We start from the raw sequence: 22,803 nt of genomic DNA on the forward strand, positions 1-22,803 counted from the left end.
CGGTAGTATAGTGGCTTCTGCATAGGCTGGTGATATCAATTTCGTGCATTTGATCCTACCCCCGAGGGCCAAATTTCAATGCAGGCGATGTCAGCGCCCGTTAAGGAACCTCAAATAATCTGCATTACGCCGACGCCTTCCACTGTGAAGTTCCTCACTGCCCAAATCAGATGACCTCCCGCGCAAGACAGAGGTAGCGCCTTATGTTTGTTCTTGAAGCATTCAAACTTTAAACAATAGACAAATATTAAAATTACGATAATTTATATATAGCTGTTCAGGGCTACAGAAATGCAATTTTTGAAGAATATAAAACCTGAATCGTTTTTTCTTTCAGCCGCTTTAAACAGAAGAGGGGATATTCTTTCCAATGTTTAACGCGGTGTTTGTAAGAAAAAGGAGGAAAATCTTTCAAAATTCACATTTTCACGACAATATTAACCTTATTCGTGCTCCTGGGATATAAGCCCTGCTCATAATGAGCTGCGCACTATTATGCTACTGGATTTGGAGTTGCACAAAGCCCCTTCCCGGTAGAGGGAACTTAGCAGAGCGTCTTCAGTCCAGGAGGTTGACTTAGATGCCAAAAACGTAGAAGCGAAGAAAAGTGTCCTCGCAACTTAAATATTTCTTTCCCGCCCGATCAGGTTTTAAGAAAGTGCGTGGTTTCGTCATCGCTGTTCATAATCCTTTCATGCACACTTAAAAGCCACTCGGTAATTACACGCGAACGCGATGAAAATTCCGTAACACTGTTTCACACACACATTCTCATTTAGGTTGCAACCTGAGGGCGTTGTGCTTGAGGTTTTATACGGTACGACGGTTATGTTCAAATCTGCGCATTGGCTTACAGCCTTGTAGCCAGATATGAGGTAATCGTGTCATGAAAATGTCAATTTCAGCCAATTTTAATCTTTACCAAGTAAAATTCTCTAATAAAAATGGAAAGCTGATTTCCTCTTTGATTTTAAGCCGGCGGATAAAGGCAATGCGAGCTGCATAGTCGTTTAAAATTGTGGTTTTCTAACACAGAACTGTTAAAATTTGCATAGTTTTCATAGACACGAATTTTCAAACTTTGAATGTTCATGGAAGAAATATTAGCAGCGGAATCAAGGCGCTGCTATTTATGACCTGTGCGGGAGGCCACCTTGAACATAAATCTGACGGATTATGGTTTACGGTTTCTGGGGTTTGACGTCCTAAATTGACTAAGGCCTAGGGGGACGACGTAGTGGAGGGCTCCGAATAATTTAGAGAACCTAGGGTTCTTTAACGTGCTTTCACATCAAAGAGTACAAGGGCCCCTAGCATGTCGCTTCCGTCGAAATGCAACCGTTACGACCGGGATCGAACTCTCATTTTTCGGGTCAGCAGCCGAGCACCATTACCACTGCCCCACGGCGGCAGCGACTAAATCTGCTTAAGAAACCTGCTTCGTTATTCGTACGACAGCTCCTTTTCCCTCTCTGGCCGCATAAGCCCTTGCACCACAAGATTTCATTCCCACCATCAGTCTTTAGCAAAAGAACAGCTGGTTTGGTAACGCAATGTAAAGAAGCAATAAGAGAGTAATTACCCATTGGCATCAAAACAACTCTGTTCCCACTTCGAATTATTAATGAATTCGCTCTCGCCCTACCGTTACCTTGCTGTCCTGGTTAGCTCAGTTGGTAGAGCGACTGCTCCAGTGGAGCGGTGGTCCCGGGTTGGAACCCCACACCAGGACAATTTTTTTTACGACGAAGTTTCTGAGAAAGTTGTTTAGCTTTACTTTGTAGCCGTTTGGCTCCGCTTGGGTGGATGCTAATGAGTAACTGCTCCGTTATTACGAATCTACTCCACCTTGGGGGATTTCATTAAACATTTGACCGACCAATGTAAAGAAGCAGTTTGATGGGCAGTGCCACCGGGCACCCAGCGGTGATACAAAACGTAAAAGCATTCCACTGTCCTGGTGCTCGGCTTACTTGGGTTTAAACACTTGGAAAATTGGTATGTAACCCAACCTGTCACACTGTGTATTTAATTTTTTCTCCATTGAACCGCCCTCAATGCCTTGCCATGCACCTAGTTGTATCCTGCAAGCGAACAAGCTCACTAGCCCGGACTTTAGCTAATGACTTCGTTTGTACAGGAACCACATAATTCGACCCTTTTTTGCAAGCACGAATTGCTTATGCAAGAAGGCAGCTCAGTGTATTTTTATTGCGAAGAGTATTAGAAGGCCCATGGCGAGAAAACGTGGTAAAGGCGTGATGCACTGAAGGAGAAAAGCGCACGAACGACAAAAGGAGCCAAGAAGAAAAGTCTAAAAAGGAAGGGAGTCCAAGGGCGCGCGCTCTCCGCAAGCAGCCGATGCGAGGACGCGCGTCGGAGAACGGGAGTGGAGAACATACGAAACAGGAGGCACAAAAGGGAGGGGGAAAGTGGAAGAAGTGGCGCAAGACTGGCTTAGAGTGTGTGTGTCGGAGGTGGGGGGGGGGGGGGGGGGGGGACAGACGCGTAGCTATGACGTATTCTTGTAAAAGACGTAAGAAACGTGTGGATGCTGAAAAGAAAACCACAGCGGCGAGGTAGCGAAGCCTGCACTTTTGTGCCGCCCCAAGTACGTGGTGCGACGTTTTGTACGGTTGTGAAGCGAGCTGTGAGATCTCCTGCAGTGCAATAGAAGCAACTTCATGATGGAGTGGTGTGAGGGGTAGACGGACACGTGGCGCGTTTGTTGCCGTTCTCTTCATGAGCAAGGCAAGACCCACTGAGGAAACGATGTCAGGGAAAACGGACAGCTGCGCCCAGAGAAGAAAGGGAGCAGAAGCAAGCAGCAAGGGCAACGATTTCAGTGCAACGAAAAGTGGGAAAGTAAAAACAACGTCTGTGTTTGAACTGCAAAGCGAAATTGAACAAGTGCAACGAAAGCAGCGGTGTGCCAGCGATCAAGGAAACGATTCATGCTCTCGCATTCCTGTCGGATCACCCATTGGTCGCCACTTTTTTTTTATTCGTGATAGGTGTGAAAATATGTCCAGCATAAAGTGAAATATATGAATATATAAATGTGTTTCTCCAACTGTTCAAATCTGATAGCTAATGTAAAGCGCTTTTTTTCTTTAGCGCTCATGCCTTTTCCTCTTCGGCCTCATTATACTTGGGATTCCCCAGGAAATGGAATAAACTGAGTGACAAAATCATTCCTCTTTCTTCCGCTGGCTACTTTCACTGAGAGCGTTTTAGGTTTTTTATCGCTCTTTGTCTGTCTGTTTGTTCGTAGCAGGTTTTAACGTTACTTTTTGTATGTCAGCGCCTGCCTTCTCTTGTAGCTTGCGAAAAAATTGGAATAGTCTTGTAGTTTTTACCTCATTCTTGAATAAATGCCAATGGTTTTTTTATGTCTGCAGTAAATGATGATCAACAGTGATGACGAAACCACAAGCTCTTTATATACTCTGAGAGGGCGGAAAAATAATACAAATTAAGTGGAGAATAATCTTGCCATGTCTTCTACGTTTTTATCATATACTTCAACTTGATATAACCAAAAACTATTCCGTACTGCCCCCTGCCCCAAAAAGCCCTTGCGAAACTCTCAATCCTGTAGTATAATGCTATGCAGCACATTACAATCGGCTTCCAAGTAACAGACAATATCGCGAATGTCTCACTAAAACGAGAATTTTAGCGAGCCAAAACGAGAGTTGAGAGGGACAGATTTTTCCCCCACCCCTTAATCACATACCGTGCGTCACGAATCATGACAATTTTCTCCAGCCAGAAACTGCGGGAAGTTATTTCTACAACAATCAATGGAGGTAAATAACCCTGTACGGCATCATCGTTCCTTTCACGTGGAGAAAAAAATGGCAGAGGCTTAACTTGGTTAAGCCCGGCAGATGCGAAGCATATTAGCGGTTAATCTTGGTTTCTCTTGACTGTTCTCGGTTAAACCTGGTCTCTCTTGGCTAATCTCGGAAACACACACAGAGCCAGTACATCACTGTAAATCATAATTTATTTTTTGCAAGCCAATAAACAGCCACCTCTTCTGCGCGTCGTTTCCTTTTTCTTTCGCGTCGAGCTGCCCGCTCCTTTTCAAGCCGTTGCTCTCGCTGTTCGGGAGTTTCTTGGGCACGCTTCAGTCGCCTAGAGGCATTCCAACGCTCCAAACGAGTAGAAGTACCACTAGACTCACTGTCCGTACTAGTGGAAGCATTGCTCACGTCGTCCTCTTCAGTGGTAGACCGTTGTCGCCGAGCCGCAGCCCGAACACGCTCCTTAGCCAGACGTTCTTCCCGCTCTTCAGGGCTCTCCGTGGCACGCCGCAGCTTTCGCTTCTCATTCCACCGTGCAGCCGCGCCTCCAGGAGCCATCGCAACGAGTGTCTATCGTAGTAGTAGTAAGTGGATGAAAGGGGAAGAGGAAAGGAAAATGCACGGGCCTGTGACTGGTGTTAAAACACCACCACCACTGCCGGCGTGCAGATAGAGAGAAGGATAGGTAGGGTTTCAGAGGAAGAAGGAAGAACGCGCGCGCAGGGGTGCGCGGCGTCTGTCTATCGGAGGCAAGCGCAGCCTCCCTTATATACCGTCGCCGTAGCGTCACGTGGTACCACGTGGTTACCCGGCGCGCAACCGTCGCGACGGCGCAAGATGCGGCTCTGCCTCTCCTCGGTCGTGACGTCATGATGTCACGTGGTCGCCCGGCACGCAACCGTCGCGACGGCGCAAGATGCGGCTCTGCCTCTCCTCGGTCGTGACGTCATGGTGTCACGTGGTCGCCCGGCGCGCAACCGTCGCGACGGCGCAAGATGCGGCCTGCCTCTCCTCGGTCGTGACGCCATGGTGTCACGTGGTCGCCCGGCGCGCAACCGTCGCGACGGCGCAAGATGCGGCCTGCCTCTCCTCGGTCGTGACGTCATGGTGTCACGTGGTATAGCTCAAGGTCGAAGCCGGCGTGTAACCGTCGTGAGCGCCGAAGTGAAACACTGATAATATGCTTCGCATAAAATTCTTCGCCGTAATATTTTTGCATCGGGTTAAGTGGTAGAGACACTATTGCATTTGTACGCTCTCTTACCATCTCTGCCGCGTATCGAGGGGCTCCGCAAGAGTACCACACACTCCGACTCATTACGCCTCTGCCCACAAGATAGTAGATCGTTCTCGTCCCGTCAGTCACGTCGCCCATGAGAAGCTGTCGCAGGTAACGCGAGGACACGGTCGAGTGGTTTCGGGCTGGTACCGCAGCCTCAAAGTGTCGGCCCTGGTAGCGGGGGCGAAGAGCCAAGCGATAAGTTTAACATATTGAGTAAGGATGCCACTGCAACGGCTACAAGTCGTCATTCGTTGCAAGGATCCATTAGGCCCCCTGTGTAGAAATGGCGGATGCCGGCTGGTGCTGACGTCTTGGGTGCAAAAGCAAGCGGAATGCGGCGCTCTCGTTAGGCCAGACCTTTGCCCGTCCGGGCGGACTCATGACGGCGACTACAGACTAAAACAAGCGCATGACGTCACTTGGAAGCTTCGTAGCCATTAACTTTTATAGACCTGCCGCGGTCTCTCAGTGGCTATGGCATTCGGCTGCTGACCCGAAAGGCGCGGGTTCGTAACCTGACCGCGGCAGTCGTATTCCGATGGAGGCGAAATCCTAGAGGCCTGTATACTGTGCGATGCCAGTTCACGTTAAAAAATCCTAGGCGGTCGAAATTTCCGGCGCCCTTCACTACGGCGTCCCTCACAGCCTGAGTCGCTTTGGGACGTTAAACCCCCATGAACCATAACGCAAAACATTAACGGCTATAAAACTAAAGGGGAAACCGAACGCGGCAAACCATAGCTTTTGAAAAAATCAGCGACCTTGAACATTGTGATCCTGACAAAAGGCAGCACAGCCGCTCCTCTCAGCTAATCAAGTTCGCTTGATTTCTTTGTGCAATTTTCGCGAGAATAAGCAGAAATTTCATCGACGTCCATGCTCCCAATACTAGGTACTCGGTGCACGTGGCCTAAATGTCACCAATTCCTTTTGGGCAATACCTTACACGAATGAAATAAAGCTGGAAGAAACCTTAGCAGCACCATCAATGTCGGCAACGGAAACACAGATGGCGCCGGGCAGCGGCTGTGTCTAGTCTTCCACTGCGTTGCCGAAGCCGGCGGTGAGTCTGCCAGCATACATGTCGCATAGAATGGGATCGGTTCAGGATTGAAGGGAAGCATGACTACACTCGTGCGTTCCAAGCAACAGGCGAAGCTAAGCGACTTCTCTTGTGAGCATCGCACGCTTACACTGCAACTAGAGCCCGGAAATTGGCAGACGCTGGCGATGCTGCGCAATGTAGGGACAACGTCAGCCGAGAGAGCGCATCAGCGGCAGGGTTCGTACACTTTTGCAGTAGCCTGACACCAGTCGTGAATTCAGCAGTGTATGCAAGGTGACTGCCTGCAGGAGGCAAAAACGTGCTGCTAGCAGACTTGATGGCGAATTTCAACATCTTGTTGTTTGGGAGGATGAAAAAAATGACGGAGGAATTACCATGGTTAGAACGGATGCAAATTAGGTGCGCTAGAATTTCGGTATTCATTCCCTCATGGGTAATTTTCTACCTTGCATTCCCAGATCCCTGGGAGCCCTCATACCCCTCCTGGCGAAGTGTTGGCTAGTTATGATCACATGGTCCCGTGACCTAGATGGCCCACCTGTAATCAAGTCGGGTGGAACCTAGTCATCCAGCTCTTTATTGTCGCAGAGGAGCCGGACAAACATCGGTGAAATTGAAGGGTTTGGCCTCTAGCGTTAGAGCTGTAAAATTCCCAGAGAAGCAACATTGCTGACTGGTAGGTCAGCTAGGTTGCATTTCCTCATAACGTCACCACATCCTGTCCACACAGAAAGCCTGCAAGACAACGGCTATTCGGCATAGTTGAAGTTTAGCGCTGGCGCACTAAAACAATGACTCGCAAGGAAATGCCCTAAAAAGAATCACAAACACATAATCCGCGAAGAGTTGACGGCCGAAAGTGCTGTAACGGCTTTGGGTGACGAATAGGTTTCCCGATAAGCGTAATAGTGGCTGCCACGATTCATTAAAGCACTGTTGCAAGGTGGCTCGAACTGCCACATGAGACGTGTCCGCTGTGAAGCAGAGTGGAGCGTCAGGCCTTGGGTGACAAGAAGGGTGGAGTATACCTCCTTATATATGGTTCACCACTAGGCCTTCCTAGAGAACTATTCGACGCTAGAGCCACCTCACCTTGCCCTCGAGTATGCTCTGCAGCTGTGTTCCTTCCGCCTTGCGTAATCTAACATTCTTCGTTCTCCGCTCCGCTTCCTCGCCTAAAACAACCTCCTTTCTTCTTGCCTTGGAGGCAGCGACACATGAGTTTGTCTCTCGCGATGCAGTCCCCAAGCCCTCGCAGCGCCATTATGGTGGTTCTTATCGCATCATCAAGCGTAGTGATTAGCTGTAGACGTTTGTCTTCTACGCTAATCAGGATTACATGTCTACAACCGCCTTAGAGCAGCCATTGTTGAAAATCCGCTGCCCCCTGAAACCCTCCACTACGCAATGCCACCCGGCTCTGTTGCCCCCCACTTCTTTGAGCTGTCGACCCCTCCCACTGCTACGACCAACGAATGACCCTCTTGGTCGTTCAGGCTCCGCCTTTCACCGGGATCTTTCACTACAGGGGAGGCCTATGCCATCGGTTTCGGTAACGCACTAAAACACGCGACAGAGCCGCTTCTCGGCGCTGCCTGCGTTTGCTCCGAACGCGCGCAGTGACTTTGGTTTAACGACTCAGTTTTCAAATTTCTCTTCTCGCAGCTTCGCTGTCAGTCGCCGCTTGTGCTCGCCTAGCACTCTTCCGAGTAATTGGTACAATTTCATGCTCTACATCTGCGTTTTACTCGTGTTCTTAATTACAACATGTAATCATGATGTCCGCTAAACTTACACACCTGTGAAAACTTACGCAAACTCTACAACACTGCCGCACAAAAATGACCAAAATCAAATGCTCGGTTGTACAGCACCATCGCATACTGTGCTCGCTGGCGCCCTTCCACACTTAACGAAGCAGCGCGAACGAACAAAATCGTAAGAATAGAAAATGGAAACAAGAACAAGCCACAATAATAATTAACATGTATTTACCAAAAGAATGCGCATAAATGCTTGTAAACCTACCTATTTTCATAATAAGTACTATTAATCAGTGTAGCATGCATTTGTAGAACTTCTTTATCTCGTTCTCCGGTGCGTCCCTGCTGGATCCTGTGGCGTCCCTACCCAGGAGACCACTCACACAAATTTTTGCCAAGTGCCCTAACAGTGAGGCATGTAAGACTACTTTTCTTTTAAGCACCCACTTAATATCAATATATGTTGTGAGAAAATACCCTTTTCGTTTTTTCGCTTTCTCTCCAATCGTTTTTGCACGTGAGTGGAATGTACACGTTAACCTGTACAACGCCAACAACATGTCGTCTAGCCACAGCCTCCTATCGAATTAAAACTTGAAGTTGTGGAAGAACTCACAGTGTTTGCAGTGACGTCAAGCCGATGAAGTCATTCGCCGACAAATGCACTATCTTGTTTTTAGTGAGAGACCTGGAAAATAAGCAGCACTTTCAAACCTGCTGTCAGCAACACAGCCGCTGTTTCTGCTTCAACACTAAGGTAAAAAGGAAACTCTCGTATTTTTATTAAAATGCAAAACAATAGCGGGTACCCGTTTAATGATATATTTTATTTTTTTGCGAATCAAGTATCGCCAACTCGTCAAGGTGATTTGTTCTTTATTTTATTCGCCTTTCTCTCAAAAGCGCCGAAGTGTTTGGTCTTGTTTAAGCTCAACTACTCAAGAACTCTTTAGCAAAACAGAGAGGAAAAGACCGCCACTTTCTCATTTCAGAGGCTTCAAATCCTCGCCAGTCTGCCCTCAACCCCTAAACGCTACCGTTTAGGGACGATGCCTGTGTGAACCAGTGGGACCCTCTTTTTAGCAATGTGTAACTCAATAAGACCTGTGAGTTTGAGTTTGTAGATCTTCTTCTGGCAAAGGCAGGGCGGACCGGGTACTATTTTACTTATTCATTGTAGATCCCAGTTTAATTATATCACTGGTATAGCCCCTGATTTTTATTTTAATAATAGTAATAATAAACTTTATTTTCCATCATACATTTAGATAGGAGGGAGGCGGGAAAAAAGATGCTCGCAGGCAGCTTGACCAGCCCACAGCCCCTGACTTTATTTGTTATTTTAGCAGAAGCAGCACAAAAGTACATAAAAAAATGTACACAAGTTGGCACAGTAGGAGAAATTAACGTTCGGTATAACAATCAGGTCTTAATCAAAACAGAAATTTCAGTTACAATTCAAAGCACAGAATAAGATGAAACCACAGAATGACAATGTATCCAAAATTGTGCACGATGCATAAGGCGCAGATTCTGGTAAGAACAAGACTATAGATCAAAGTCTTTTTTTTTATTCCGCTAGGAACAAGAAAATAGATCAAAGCCATTTAATTTGTAGGTATTCAAAAGAGAGGGTTCAAACACCAGAAGGCATCCCATGCTTCAAAATTTCTCCCGAATAATTTATACCGTTCATTGTCGTAGAACGCATGTTTTCAATAGTGGTGTGAAGGAAAATAGCATTACGTGCGGTGATTTAAGATAAGCTTTAGTACTTGTCGTACCTAGCGAAAAAAGAGTAATGATTTTTTTTTCAACGCACGATATGTGCAACAAACAATGCCTACATGCCTGCTAGGTTAAAAATAAACAGCAGTTATATTGAAACGTGCATGCAGCACTCACAGAACTTGTAGCCGCTTGTGAGAAGCAAAAGCACCTGGACGAAGGACCTCAATTTCGTTCTCGTCGAGCCATCTAAAATAAAACATGTAACAAGTCACATCGAAAAGCCGTGAACCGGGCATAAGATCACGCATTCGCCAAGGGCAAAAAGTATATTAGATACAGATCCAGAGTCTACTTTTTGGCTTGAGTACAGCATATCACAATTACTCACATCTCTCTCTCTTTTTTTGTATCAGTGCTAGAACCGAACGAAGATGAGCAAACCCTCAGCATTCATGCATCAATTATTATTCAGTATTCTACCCCAAGACAAAGCATACGAGCAGTTTTGCATCATTTTTCATGAAATCGTCTGTTGAAAGGAATTATTTCGGCTTTGATTGCACGAGTAAACGTGTATTCAAACTTCAAATGAATGCGGTGAAGTATATGCATAATTACAGAACGTTGAAGAAGAAACAGTTGCCTTTTGAGCAGTAATGAGAATAGTTTTAGGATAATTTTTTTAGACAGGGGTGGGCAGTACTGCCACTTAAGCTCTCTCAAGAAAAACTTGCTCGAGAGGCGACATTCATTTCTGCGCCGTTGAAGTACAGATCACACATTGTTACACTACATTGCATTACTCCACCAGATACTTACCATACACCATACACCAGATTGAACTAGATGAGCAATTTTAAGATATATTTCAAAAACACTTGCCACCGACATCGGTCTTCTTCCAAAAGTGCCTCAAAAGCGTCCAAAGGATTTGTGCTTCTGACAATGCGCTCTAATAGCCACAAATGATTACGCAGAAGACGTACAGCGCCCGTGAACTTTCTACAGTGTGCAGCATTGCTTCCGACAGTACTGTCTTTGTAGAAGGACCAAATTTTGCAGCGACACAGTAAAGCACTCTGTCATGCGGCTAGCCATCTGCTTCTCCTAGAATAAGCAGGAATTTTCGCGTACGCTTATAGATTCCCGAAGAGAAACAATGAGAATACGGTGACTCTTTTCGAGTGAAACTCACAAATGTGTCAAATTCGTAGTGTGTTTCAGCAAGCCGTCGTGCACTTCGGTCAAGGAGCAACTCTTGAGGTCTCTGCGTTAATAGAAAAAAAGAGTGAATGCTAGTGTCATCTGTTAGGTATGATCTTCCAGTACAGTTTTATACACTTCGAGGATACCAGTTATCAGTGATAAAGAGAGAGAGATAACTTAGTGCGTTATTGCGTCTTTCTATGGGCCGCCGGACCACAGGTTCGGCCCCGCTGAGATCACCACACTTTCAAGCAGCCGAGATGGAAAAATCACTGTGAACTGCGATAGCTTTGCGTCTTAGGAAACGTAAGATGAACAGCATTTATGGTGGGTGAACAGCGCAACAAAGGCGGGACAAAGGCAAGACAAGTGCTGACTAGCAACTGGGTTTATTGAAGAACGGAAAGTGGTAATATATAGTGAACGTAAACAATAAAATATAAAAAACAGAAAAAACGACAAAAGGGGGCCTTCGAGCCTCGTCTGAGACCGGCAGAGAAGGTGCACTTTCAAAGAGGATCGCTCGCTTGCTGCCAGAAGAAATGCGCCAGCGTTGCATCGTGGAGTAAATGGATGTGCTGAAAAAGATCGACAACATGCAAAGAAACAGCGCCAACACAAAGAAGACAGTGCAGTTCCTGGTAAAAAGTGGTATCCGGTTAGTTACGGCCGATAAGGAGGGCTGCTTTGTCGTCCTTCAAGAAGATGCCTTTGCCCAGAAGGCGCTCGAAGCGTTGGAGAGAAACTTCAAGCAGGTAATCTTCAAGGCAGCCAAGGTAAAGGAAGAGGCCGTTGATCTTTTGTTGCACCCTAACCAGAACAGACTGGCTGATTCAGTTAAGAAGTCAAAGGGGATCTATCTATATGTGTTTTTTACCGCTAAAACACCCAAACCGGGCATCCCTTTCCGCTGTATTGTTTCTGAACGTGACACATGGCAGCATGCTGTGTCGGGCTACCTTCAAAAACACCTAGCCTCCTCGGTTGTGCACGACCCGTTTTTATACCGAATTCTGAAGCCTTGGTGGATTACCTCAAGCCAGATAATCCTGGAATCTGCTCGTTGTTCAGCATAGACGTGGTGGACCTATATTATTCTTTGCCACACCGTGAACCGATGAACTCTGTGAAGACGTGTATTACCCAGAATAACGATGAATCTGCCTTTATTGACCAATGCGGAGTGTCCATTGAAAGTTTTTAGAAATTCTGTCGTTTTATTTGTCTGCGACTGTGGTAGAATGGCAAGGAACATCATATGTGCAAGCACCTGGTGTTTACATACAATCTAGAGTTGCACCAATTTTGGCTGATATCTTCCTTAGCGGCGTTGACACTGGCATAAACAGTGCGTCAAAAGACTTGGTCACTCGTATTTTCAAGTACGTAGATGACTACCTGGTTATCACCCGTGCAAGCAGCTTTCCAAAAAAGCTGGTTGATGTTTTGAAAGTTTTCAACGAATATGGATGCGGCCTCAAGTTCAACATTGAGATCCCTAAGGATAATCAGCTTCAGTTTTTAGATGTGGCTTTGTTTATCGAACGTGAACATGTTTGCTGGAGTTATCGACCGAGGTCTGCAAAACCGTTGCTGAACTTTTCATCGGGTCACTTCAAGCTAATAAATGAAGGCATAACACTATGGTGCCTGAAATCTGCTCTGAAAATGTCATGTCACGAAAGGATTGCTGATGGCATTACTGCAGAAGTGTGCAGGTTACGCGCTGATGGTTACCCAGATTGTGTCATCTCTAGGGCTTCGGAAAAGCTGCTTAAAAATGTTATAGCGGTAGCTCCATGAAAGGAAGGAGAAAAGAAGACTGGCTGTAGTCTCTTACAAGCATGGCATGTCGCACGGCCTCAAGAAGGTTGCAGGCCGGTACGACGTCGATGTCGTATTTTCTGCCCCTAGAAAGCTGAATACCATGTGCAAACAAGTCTCGCAGGCACAACAAACAGAGAAGGTCGATTGCCAGGTTCGACATGTGTCACGCTCCGTTGACTGCAAAGAAAACGTTGTATAGCAGATACCCTTCAAAAGCGGTGCCGCCTATGTTGAGTAAACAGGCAGATGCCTGAATAAGAGGTTAATGGAGCACGAATGCGCAAGAAAAAATGACCCTCTTTGCCATGTTGCCGCTCATTGCGCTAATTGTAAGTGCAAACACGAAAAAGAAAAAGAACTTAAGAGAAAACCAGAAAAAGATGGCCCGGCTCTTGGGACAAAGTTTTTCTGCAAAAAATGCAAATGCGAACCGCTGTACAAGGCTCAGGTCACCTTGTTCTATGGTAATAACAAGGTGATCAGAGAAATCATGGAAGCGTATCCCATTCATAATCTAGAAGAAAACTGCGTCAGCAATCCTTCTGTGACATTAAGTGATAAGGAATTTCAATATCTGGACTTGCACATGGCATAGGCTGTTTAACCCCTTTTGTCGTTCTTTCTGTTTTTTACATTTTATTGTTTGCGTCCACTATATATTACCACTTTTCGTTCTTCAATAAACTCACTTGTTAATCAGCGCTTGTCCTGCTTTTGTTCCGCCTTTGTCGCGCTCTTCACCCACCATGAATGCTTACCAACTCGCCCAAATCTCAGCTTTACTCAATGTAAGATGGACAGACTGCTGCTGCGGTCAGGACTATAGCCCGGGTGTACTTTTCACTTGTAACTTAATGACATAAATAAAAAAAGCAGAAAAGAAGTGGTAGGGCGGAGGGAAAGAGGAGGGCGGCTTCCTGTTGTGTGTTGCTAATTCCTGAAGATCGGAAAGGGAAGATCAAGAACAGAAAACTCTTCGCATTCGTTGCAGAGTGTACCATAAGCAGCGATGAACACTAATGATGACTTCATTAAAAATTTTCCCTAAACAAAATTTACCGTATTAGTTAAAATGCCCAAGGAAAGATTCTAGAAGAGGACAAACCTGCAACATTGGCGCTGGCATAAGTGAGAAATATTGCGAGTGAGTGCAATTTTAATAAACGCATTGATAAAACACAAACACGAGGAAACAAAGCCTACCAGGCAAAATAATTCAACACGTGTGAACCGTGCCTTCGCCTCCGCGAATATCCTCATCTTGACTGCGAACACACGGAGTCTTAAAACTCTGTTTGTTCTTCCTGCTACTGCATACATGAAGACTGAGGTGCGAGTCCTTGTTGTGGAATATGCGAAAGGCTTAATAAGCTTCCGGGGCGACTTATAATAGCACACAACTGGATGGCTCTAAAAAACCAGTACAACAATAGTAAAACATCTGACTTGTCAACCAGTAAGTTAGAACAGCTTTTCTCCGACGTGTCCATCATTTTCAGAAACCGCAGTGAGTTTCGACCCGGGAGCTAACAGAAAAGTTTCAAATGCCAGAAGTGATGCGTCCGTCGGCCGTCTGTGGCCTTGGTAGAAAGAGGAATTCACTTTATCGCATACACAAGTCACCGTCCAAAATAAGAATATCATTCGGGACGCCGTCTCCACTTTGCGCATTAACACTTGATGTACGATGCGACTTGATTGTTCTTGCTTTGCCTATTTTTTAAATTTTCGCCAGAGTTGCCGATTTGAAACTGTTCTGTGCTATAGTAAATTTTAAATAATACTCAGCTCCTCTCTCGCAACTTTTTTGTTCGCACTACTTTTCAGCAGGAATAAACTTCTTACTTTTTTCATAAATTACAGGCGACGAAACTCACTCACCCAGAGAAATAATAACTGCTTAGTGACGCACAAGACGGCGTACACCTTATTGAAATCATTTCTATATATCCAACCCTATTTTTGGCGGCAGGTACAACTTCTAGACGATGAAGGTTCCACGTTATTATTCTCAATTTTCTTCAACCTCAAAAAGTTTTGAATTTTTGGGGGTAAAGTTATTTGTGTCCAGCTCAAGGACTCTATTGTGTTACGTGTTGTTATTAACACTGTATATAACACATGACCTCAGTGTAGGATATGATTATAGTGTACAATTGAATTGCAGACTTACGTCATGCATTCATGAAGAAGAAAGGTTGTTTTTTTTTGTAGTTTCGAATTGCCAAGGGAAGCGAAAATTTTAGGCGACAAGAGAGTATAGCACGTTGTTCTCACATCCAGTAGTATGCTTTGTGGGCCTAATAAAGACGAGGAAGACAGAGCAGGTCGTCTTTGTGTGCGCAAAATCAAATCTGTTCTCACACCGCATATCACAATGCTGACATGTCCTAGCATTCACAGCAACAAATACTTCTAGGAAGCCTACTTACAGCGTTTCCAGCGCTGTGAGTCCACGAAAAGCCTCTAGAGAGATGGACTCAATGGGGTTGTGGGAAATATGCCTGCAACATAGAACTCGACCTTAGACACTAATGATTGCGGCAGAGACCAGGGGAGCATTGGTCATATGCAAGAAAAACATTTCTCATAGCACAGTCCACGCATAGAGGTGTCTGCGGAGTCACCGCTTAACTGGCATCTAACAGCATACTACGCAAAAAAGAACTCATTTATATCCCCTGACGAACCAGAACTACCGAAAGTATTAATTTCTATGTTCTTAACCATTCGGGACAAGCACCAAAATACATTTTTTAGCTGTAAATTTCGTTAATAGTAAAGATCTTGAAAAAGATTTAGATAGCTTGCCGGCAAGGCAAGGCTTTACACTCTGCCCCGGTTCAACCAATACATAACTCTGTTTAAAATCACGAAAGGAAAGGCAACAACCCGGCTGTTTTTCTTATCACTGTGTGCCGCTTTTCCCACGATGGTATAGCAAAGGCTGACACTCTAGAAGTAAGACGCGCTATCGCTACAATGCACTCAGTGAATGTAGCTAAACGCAGCTTGTGATCACTGCGGATATTTAAAATTAAACCCCTACTATGCAGCAGTGCACAAACTCTCCACTATACAAGCAGTAAATCGGTAGAGCAGTGGTTCCATCGATATCGACTGGAATGCGTCGTCAGTGCATACCTGTGCAGTTCAGTTCTACCCGGCAACCACATGAGTGCCTGTTGAGAAACTTCGTGTGTAATCACGGTTTCATGGACGTCAATTAAGAGTTGGCGTGCTGATCTCACTTTCAGCACTGTCTGCCACTGTATCCGTATGTATTTTGTAATCAACTCAGAGAGATAAACAAACAGCTCATGGTGTTATCTTTTCAGTTAGTACAGTTTGTTTCGTTGAATAGGCCAAATCCCTCCGAAGGCTTCGCTTTGGGGTTCACCTGGCCTTTCTGTCAACACTAGGATCTCCCAAATGCAGAGGCTGTTAAGAGACGTGTTAGTTCGGTGACCTTGAGTGCCAGCCCTGGCACAGCCCAATTTGACACTTTTGAGTTCACCGCATCCGATGATGTAAGTGTGGTCCGTCGTCCTGCTTTGCGCGCATTATTTTGCAGTTATTCAGAAAAATGTGATTCCTTCTCGCCCAAAGCTCTGTCGCCGCATTTCGTATGTGTAATGGTGTACCCCTTGGATTAGCAGGTAATTGCTGTGAGTAAAAAAAGCAGGCATGTCCACTGCTGAACGCGATGGCTGAGGTGAGGTATCTACAGGGTGCGTCATGCATAAAAGATACACGAAATATTGTTAAAACGTCTCCTACCTTCTCCACCGTTTTTTCCGTTCGCGGTGAACACTACTTTCCTCAACTTTAAGAGCAGGTTCAACCATTTCTCATGTTGCCTCTAAGTATTACAACACTGTACATGGTGATGGAGGTATCCTCCGGCATGGCAGCCTTCCCGTGTGCAGTATTTTGTTTCGGCGAACTTTTACGGGAGTATACCATTGGTCGAAACTTGCTAGAAACCCTTCACTACGGTGATTGACTGAGACCAACGTGTCTTATTCAAATTATAAATATTGTATAGTGAAGCGTTAATTACGTTTTTCAGCGATTCATATGCGCTTAGACATCAAAAACGAATGTTCCTTAATTTCTATATTGATCTCTCAAAATGGATGCACGTACGCCAACGCAAAAATAAAAGAAGTCCCTCCTCATTCAATCAGCCGCCCCAAAAAAAGTCTAGCTGAAGAACGATGTTCGTGGTTTATGCACGACAGAAATGAACACTTTAAAATATGCGGACTGGCTAGGCGATGTGTTGGTAGGGAAGCAGTAACTGTTAGAGCGCCAAAACATGAACATAGAGGGAGCAAACAACAGGACGAATGCTTCTCCCTTCATCCATCCTATCACTTCGTCGGTCTATGTTCGTATTCCTTCATACTAGCGAATACGTATTCCCTTCAGAAAATTACTCAGAAAGCGTAACTAAACCCCGCCTTTTAAATTCCTGCAGACACTGAAGCTGTTAGTGCGCTCGTATCGGGCTATGAGGGCATTAAATATGAACGGGTAGAAAATGCAATCACCAAAGATTTGGAGCAGGCAGAAAAATATCACAAAGGCTCAATGAGGCCATGAAATTTTTCTTCCGACGTTGTGCTCAATATAATTACCGCTGTTATTAAGGGCTTCAACTTAAGAGGTATATGCAGATAAGTACGCGGCAACAAACGCTCGATCAAAGGTGTGCTACTTCGCAGAAATCATTAATCACGTTTCTGCCAACCCGCAGCGATTTCTGGTCTCATGTTCTGGCTTGCGATGATGTGTTGTTGTTGTTGTTGTTAGCCTATCAAAAGACGGCACATACCCACACTGTGGGATCGGCCAAAAATCGGGTGGCTATTCACCTGAACGCAGTGAACAAAAAGGAAAAGCACGTGGGAGCGCAACACCGGTGAATTTTTCGTCATGAACAGGAAAGGGATGAGTGTTTTGTTTTTAAAATTTTAAGAATAATAATAAAGAGAGCGATTAAATATTAATGATTTAGTCAAAATGTAATAATTGATAGAAAAGAAAAGGTTGGCGATGATGTGAACGTAATTTTGCTCCACCTGCTCACATCCTCTTCATCAGCCCCGATATTTTAGGGCTTCCCCTGGAAACGTGAGCAAACATTCTTCGCGAATCATCCAGCGTCCTTCTCCACAAAAAGTCATCCAAAAACGGCATCGCAGAAGCGAGTTAGCTACCGAGAAAGTGTGTCAGCTTTTACAAGCTGGCTTCACCCTGGGTATCTACAAAATTTCAAAGAAAAAAACCCTGTGGCTCCGTATTCATTCGCTGATTATTTTTTTTTAACTGTTTAGAGAAGTGAGGTATTTTGGGCAGCTAATCTAGTGTAGCTCTTTCCTTCATTTATATCAAGCGCTTACCTCAGTCATTCAAAACGAAACGATACCATGAAATACCATGCGTCCCTCAATCATCGCGAAGCAGAGATTAATGCTTAAGATACTTACACAATTTGAAGATTCTTGCTGCTCAGAAATGTATCCGCTGCAATGGTTCGAATTTTGTTGCCTTGGAGGTACCTGTTAAAAGATTCGCGCTGTCTTTGGTCATCGAAGGAAATGTAAATGAGACAGAATCGCGGCAGTTTCTCTTCGGTGCTTTAAGGGACACCGAGGAGAACTGGATTCAGTTACTGTTCTCGCTAACGATTGATTCCTCGGCTCGAGCGGTGTATGTTAACGTTTGAATGTCAGCAAAACAAACATTTCTGTGTTAGAACGTTTGATTTATACATTTTTCTTTCCTCCTGTTTCAAACAAGTCACGTACACGCCGAGCAAAAAACAATTGCCGACGTTTTGAACTAAATGACTTCGTGGCGTAGCCTCTTGAATGGGTGCGAAATATTTGCTGTAGCGGCATGCTGCTACTTGCGAAGTTGGCCGGCAATGGCAATAACTGCCTCTAGTTCTTTGGCCATTTTGGCTTGTAAAATCTATGTTATAAATTAGAGTTGCTTCTTTGTCATTACAATGACGTTGTCTATGATACACACCAACTTGAGCTCGTTCTCACGGCCCCTTTAAGCGCACGCACACACACACAAACACAAACACAGCGACCACATTTAGTTTGCCACGCAAGCTACTGATATGGCACCACGGTACACCGGCACTTAGTGGTCTGTGAACGCCATGTTTTCAAAAATAACCTAATTTCGTAAACCTGCTTTCACGCGGCTTAGAGTGTATATATGCAGCGTATCATGACTGCCCCATTTTCGCTGTGCACCATTAAATAGTATGGGTTGTGTTATGTCCACAGCCAAATTGCATTTCTTCGCAATAGCCACGTTCAATAAACGTATGGCAAATTACTCAATCTACAACTGCTGCTCACAAGCGCACAACCATACTGTGCGCTTCAATTCGACACCATGTGGTTTGGCACTCGGCACATCAGGCTTATGTGCGTGTCATATGGCAAACGGTATATTTTACGCATCGCAAGGTTATTGTTTGCGTGCTTTACAATATTTCTGCAACGTTTCTGTGTTTTGTAACAAACAACTATAACCCACTACGAAGCCTTTTTAGCGATGAATGCAAGTATCAAGAGTGGCCCGCGCATCCTTTAGCTTTAAGATATTTTCTTCCTTTACTTCTTTTTTTAAGCGAATGCTTTACTACTCCAGCCAGCAAACCATTTCTGCTCGTCGCGCCGTATGTCACATGCGTGGCCCACGAACGACCTTGAGCCGCCGTTGCGCTCCAACAGATCGCGCCGCCGTCGACGCCGCTGCCGTCACCGCTCGCTCCACCAGGTGTGCTCCGCTTGGGTAGAGGGAGAGGAGGTGTCGCCTCGCGGGGTATATATATATATATATATATATATATATATATATATATATATATATATATATATATATATATATATATATATATATATATATATATATATATACACACTTTTCCTCAGTGTATTGTAGTCGTTATGGAGAGCGCGAAGGAGACGCAACAACGACAGAACGAAGCGAGGAAGAGACAACGCGCTCAAGAGACGCGAGAAGAACGTGCCGCACGACTGGATAAGCGTCGCAACGAAGATGCGGCTTGAAGAAGTCGTGCCACGTCCCGAGTCACTCTTCAACTGCGGAAGAGACCGGTTCGAGTTGTCGAGAGCGTCGGAATGAGGCGCTGCGTAGACGACGTGCCGAGGAAACGAATCTTTCGAAATTCAACTGGGGTTAAGCAGGCCTTAACCGCAGACAATTTTTTGTTACTTTCCTTCATTCTTTCTCTCTCTAATTTTCCTTTGTTTCCTTCATTCCTGCTTTTTTCAGTCCTCCTTTGTTCCCTTTATTCTTTCTTCCTTCCTTTCCTTCGTACTTTCTTCCTCCTTTCCTTCCTTTGTTTCTTGCTTTCCTTCGTTCACCCTGCCTCCTTTCCTTTCTTTCCTTCCTTCCTTCTCCTTCCCTCCTTCCTCCCTTCCTTCCTTCTCCTTCCTTCCTTCCACTAGTTACTGTAATGCATATTTGCAAATGAGGTTATTTAGCTTTCTCCCGCAGAAACCGCAGAACAACACGTATTCGTGGACAGGCCAGAAGATTTTAATGTCTTCTACGAGTAATGCCAACGTCCCGCCCCACGATATGATGCTCGTGGCTCTGGTAAGTCCTTCCAATCAGACTCCTGATCGGGTATTCCTCACGTGGCCGCTTCTCCTGTTAGCAACAACGGAGACGGCGTGCTCTGACTACCGTCACCAAAAACCAAACACTCAACATGATTTAATGCCTATTCATTTTCATATAATGGAGAGCACTAAGACAGTGCTAACAAAAAACATCCTATTTATCTACTTGTGAAATCTTTGTATTTTTTGTGTTTCCCCGAAATTTTTGGAATAGTACTTGCTTATCTGTAAAACAAACATTAGGCAATCTTATGAAGTTGTTATGAATGCAAAGGCATGCGGTAAGCATATATCTCTGAGATGGCTGGCGCCACGTGTGTTTATTTGCTGCGCATGTTTCGGTTCTTTCAGTGGGGTGAACGTAGAAATCACATGTAGAAAGTTGGTTCGTAAGGTTTAAAGCAACATATCAATGAGCTTAAAGCAAAAAAAAAGTGTCGTTTACGCTTCAAAATAAAACACAGATATATTGAAAGCGATGTTGAAAGCGAGAAATTGAAAGAGTGGTTGTCGTCGAGCTTCACCATGTCTTCGGGCTATGCGGAACTCTTGGAGAGATGAAAGGAAGGTTAAGTAAGACAGAGATCGATGGATTTGAACATTTTCGATGAATAAATAGAAAATCTCGATTCGAGAAACACATCAAATATGTAGTCGAAAGGTCCCAAGGGCAGTGGATGAGTTCCTGGACCGGGTCGCCCATTTGCGAAACACTGGCAGAGAGGGTTGCTCTCAGGTTAGCTAAAATATAAATTGAAAAGCAACAATGGGCAAGTGAGCCGAGCCGCTTCAGTGATTCTGAATAAGAACGAAGCCATGTACTATTTATGAAGTAAAGTGTAACTTATACAAATTGATGTAAAAAAGAGCCTGATGAAGGTTAAAGCACAATCGAATTAGAGGAAGAGACCTGGACCGCCTGAATATCTCTCGAACCAACACAAAGGTAGGAGGATGGGCACGGGCCAAGAACAAAGCAACTGAATGCAATATACAGTGAGCAGTAAAGGAGACAGCTAAAAGTCTGCAACGCGATAGGAGGAAAACTCATTCTTAGTGAAGGATCACGGAAATGGAAAGACGTGCTTAGAAACCCATATGATAACGTTATGCGAGGGTTATGTGCCGCATTGCGTATTGTTTTATATTCGCATGCAGATCCTTCAGGAGCTTAAGATTCACACCTGGGCAAACGACGGCGCTCTGTCAGCTTTCTAAAAAAACTAAACACATCGCACATCTGCGAAGAGCCTGACTTGTTTGTCGATAAATCACCGAAGGAATCGCGTCAACGAGCTTCTAATGGCAAATGAAGTAGCTTACGTAAATAGCTCAAACAGACCAAGTAGCTTACTGAAGTACCTTAACTGGACATCCTGCTACCAAGAGCACTAGTCTTCGCATCCCCAAAGGGCCTCTCGTCTCCGGTATACCAGCTTAATCAGCTCAGTGCTGTTGCGCGGTTGACATCCACAAATCATTCGACTGCGTCGCAAGTCAAATAAATTTGCTGCAGTCGCGAGATCTAAATGCTAGCTATCTTATTCGCCGCTTAATCGCAACCTTGCTTCATCACTGCTCTCTCCGCATGCAAACTGACTTGTACCGGCGGCGTCACTCTCTTGTAGGGCGCTCGATTACTGTGCACCATGCAATAAGAACTGCAATTAGAAAGCAGCCCTTGTCTCCCGGGCAAAGTGCTCATGGAAGCCTTATCAGCAGATCTATATAGCTGTACTTCGGCGTAAGCGTTTCATCTAACAGCTAGAAGCTGGGAAGGAATGTTAATTTTCTAGCGAAAGCTACACAGTCCACGAACTTGCATTCGCACTGAACAACGTGACCAACCACGTGACGAACCGCGTGACAAATCTCGTGAAACAACTAGCCAGAAAACCAGACTAACCTGGACTTGCAAATAAGATTAACCAAGGATAAACAAGTTATGCCTTAAGCTTTGCTAAGTATATCCTGGCATAGCCGAACTAAGCCACTGCCAATTTTTATACGTGTGTGTGCGCCGCTCGAGCGCAACAGAAGAGTGATGCAGACTGTACTTGTGCTCAGCTTGCTTGACCAGTCAATGCATCTGGTTCAGACGCAAGCCAGAAAACACCACTATTCAAGTTCACTCAGCTAGAAATACGTGTTTTCTCCTCGGACTAACACTAAGGGCCACAAAGTGCAAATTGATCTCTTTTTACTACGAAATAAACTGGACGTAGTTGATCTCAGTGTCCCTTTAATAAAAATGTGGCACTTCCGATAAGTTTAGGCACAGAGGTGTAACAGGACACATGAGTTCGATATCCTACTACAAAGAAACCTATGACGGGCGTCCCTTTTACCAGTTTCATTCAGGTTAACTTGCATATGTGAGAGCAACAAATTTTCATTTTGATATCCTGGCTCCGTGCTACTGGTCAGTGATTAT

At 45.0% G+C, this 22,803-nt stretch overlaps 1 protein-coding gene across 2 annotated transcripts in view; it reads right to left on the reverse strand.

The window, feature by feature from the left end:
• The window catches only part of LOC144099302 (uncharacterized), a 231,383-nt gene that overhangs the window by 45,161 nt on the left and 163,419 nt on the right, over positions 1 to 22,803 (reverse strand). For both annotated transcript variants that reach the window (XM_077632495.1, XM_077632496.1), the window contains exons 8-12: positions 18,183 to 18,254; positions 15,120 to 15,191; positions 10,850 to 10,921; positions 9,829 to 9,900; positions 8,540 to 8,611 (exon numbers count right to left, since the gene is read on the reverse strand). In XM_077632495.1, coding sequence (XP_077488621.1) covers positions 8,540 to 8,611; positions 9,829 to 9,900; positions 10,850 to 10,921; positions 15,120 to 15,191; positions 18,183 to 18,254 — 360 coding nt within the window. The remainder of the gene's footprint in view (positions 1 to 8,539; positions 8,612 to 9,828; positions 9,901 to 10,849; positions 10,922 to 15,119; positions 15,192 to 18,182; positions 18,255 to 22,803) is intronic.

The sequence above is a fragment of the Amblyomma americanum genome, chromosome 7 (assembly GCF_052857255.1).
Source record: "Amblyomma americanum isolate KBUSLIRL-KWMA chromosome 7, ASM5285725v1, whole genome shotgun sequence".
NCBI lineage: Eukaryota > Metazoa > Arthropoda > Arachnida > Ixodida > Ixodidae > Amblyomma > Amblyomma americanum.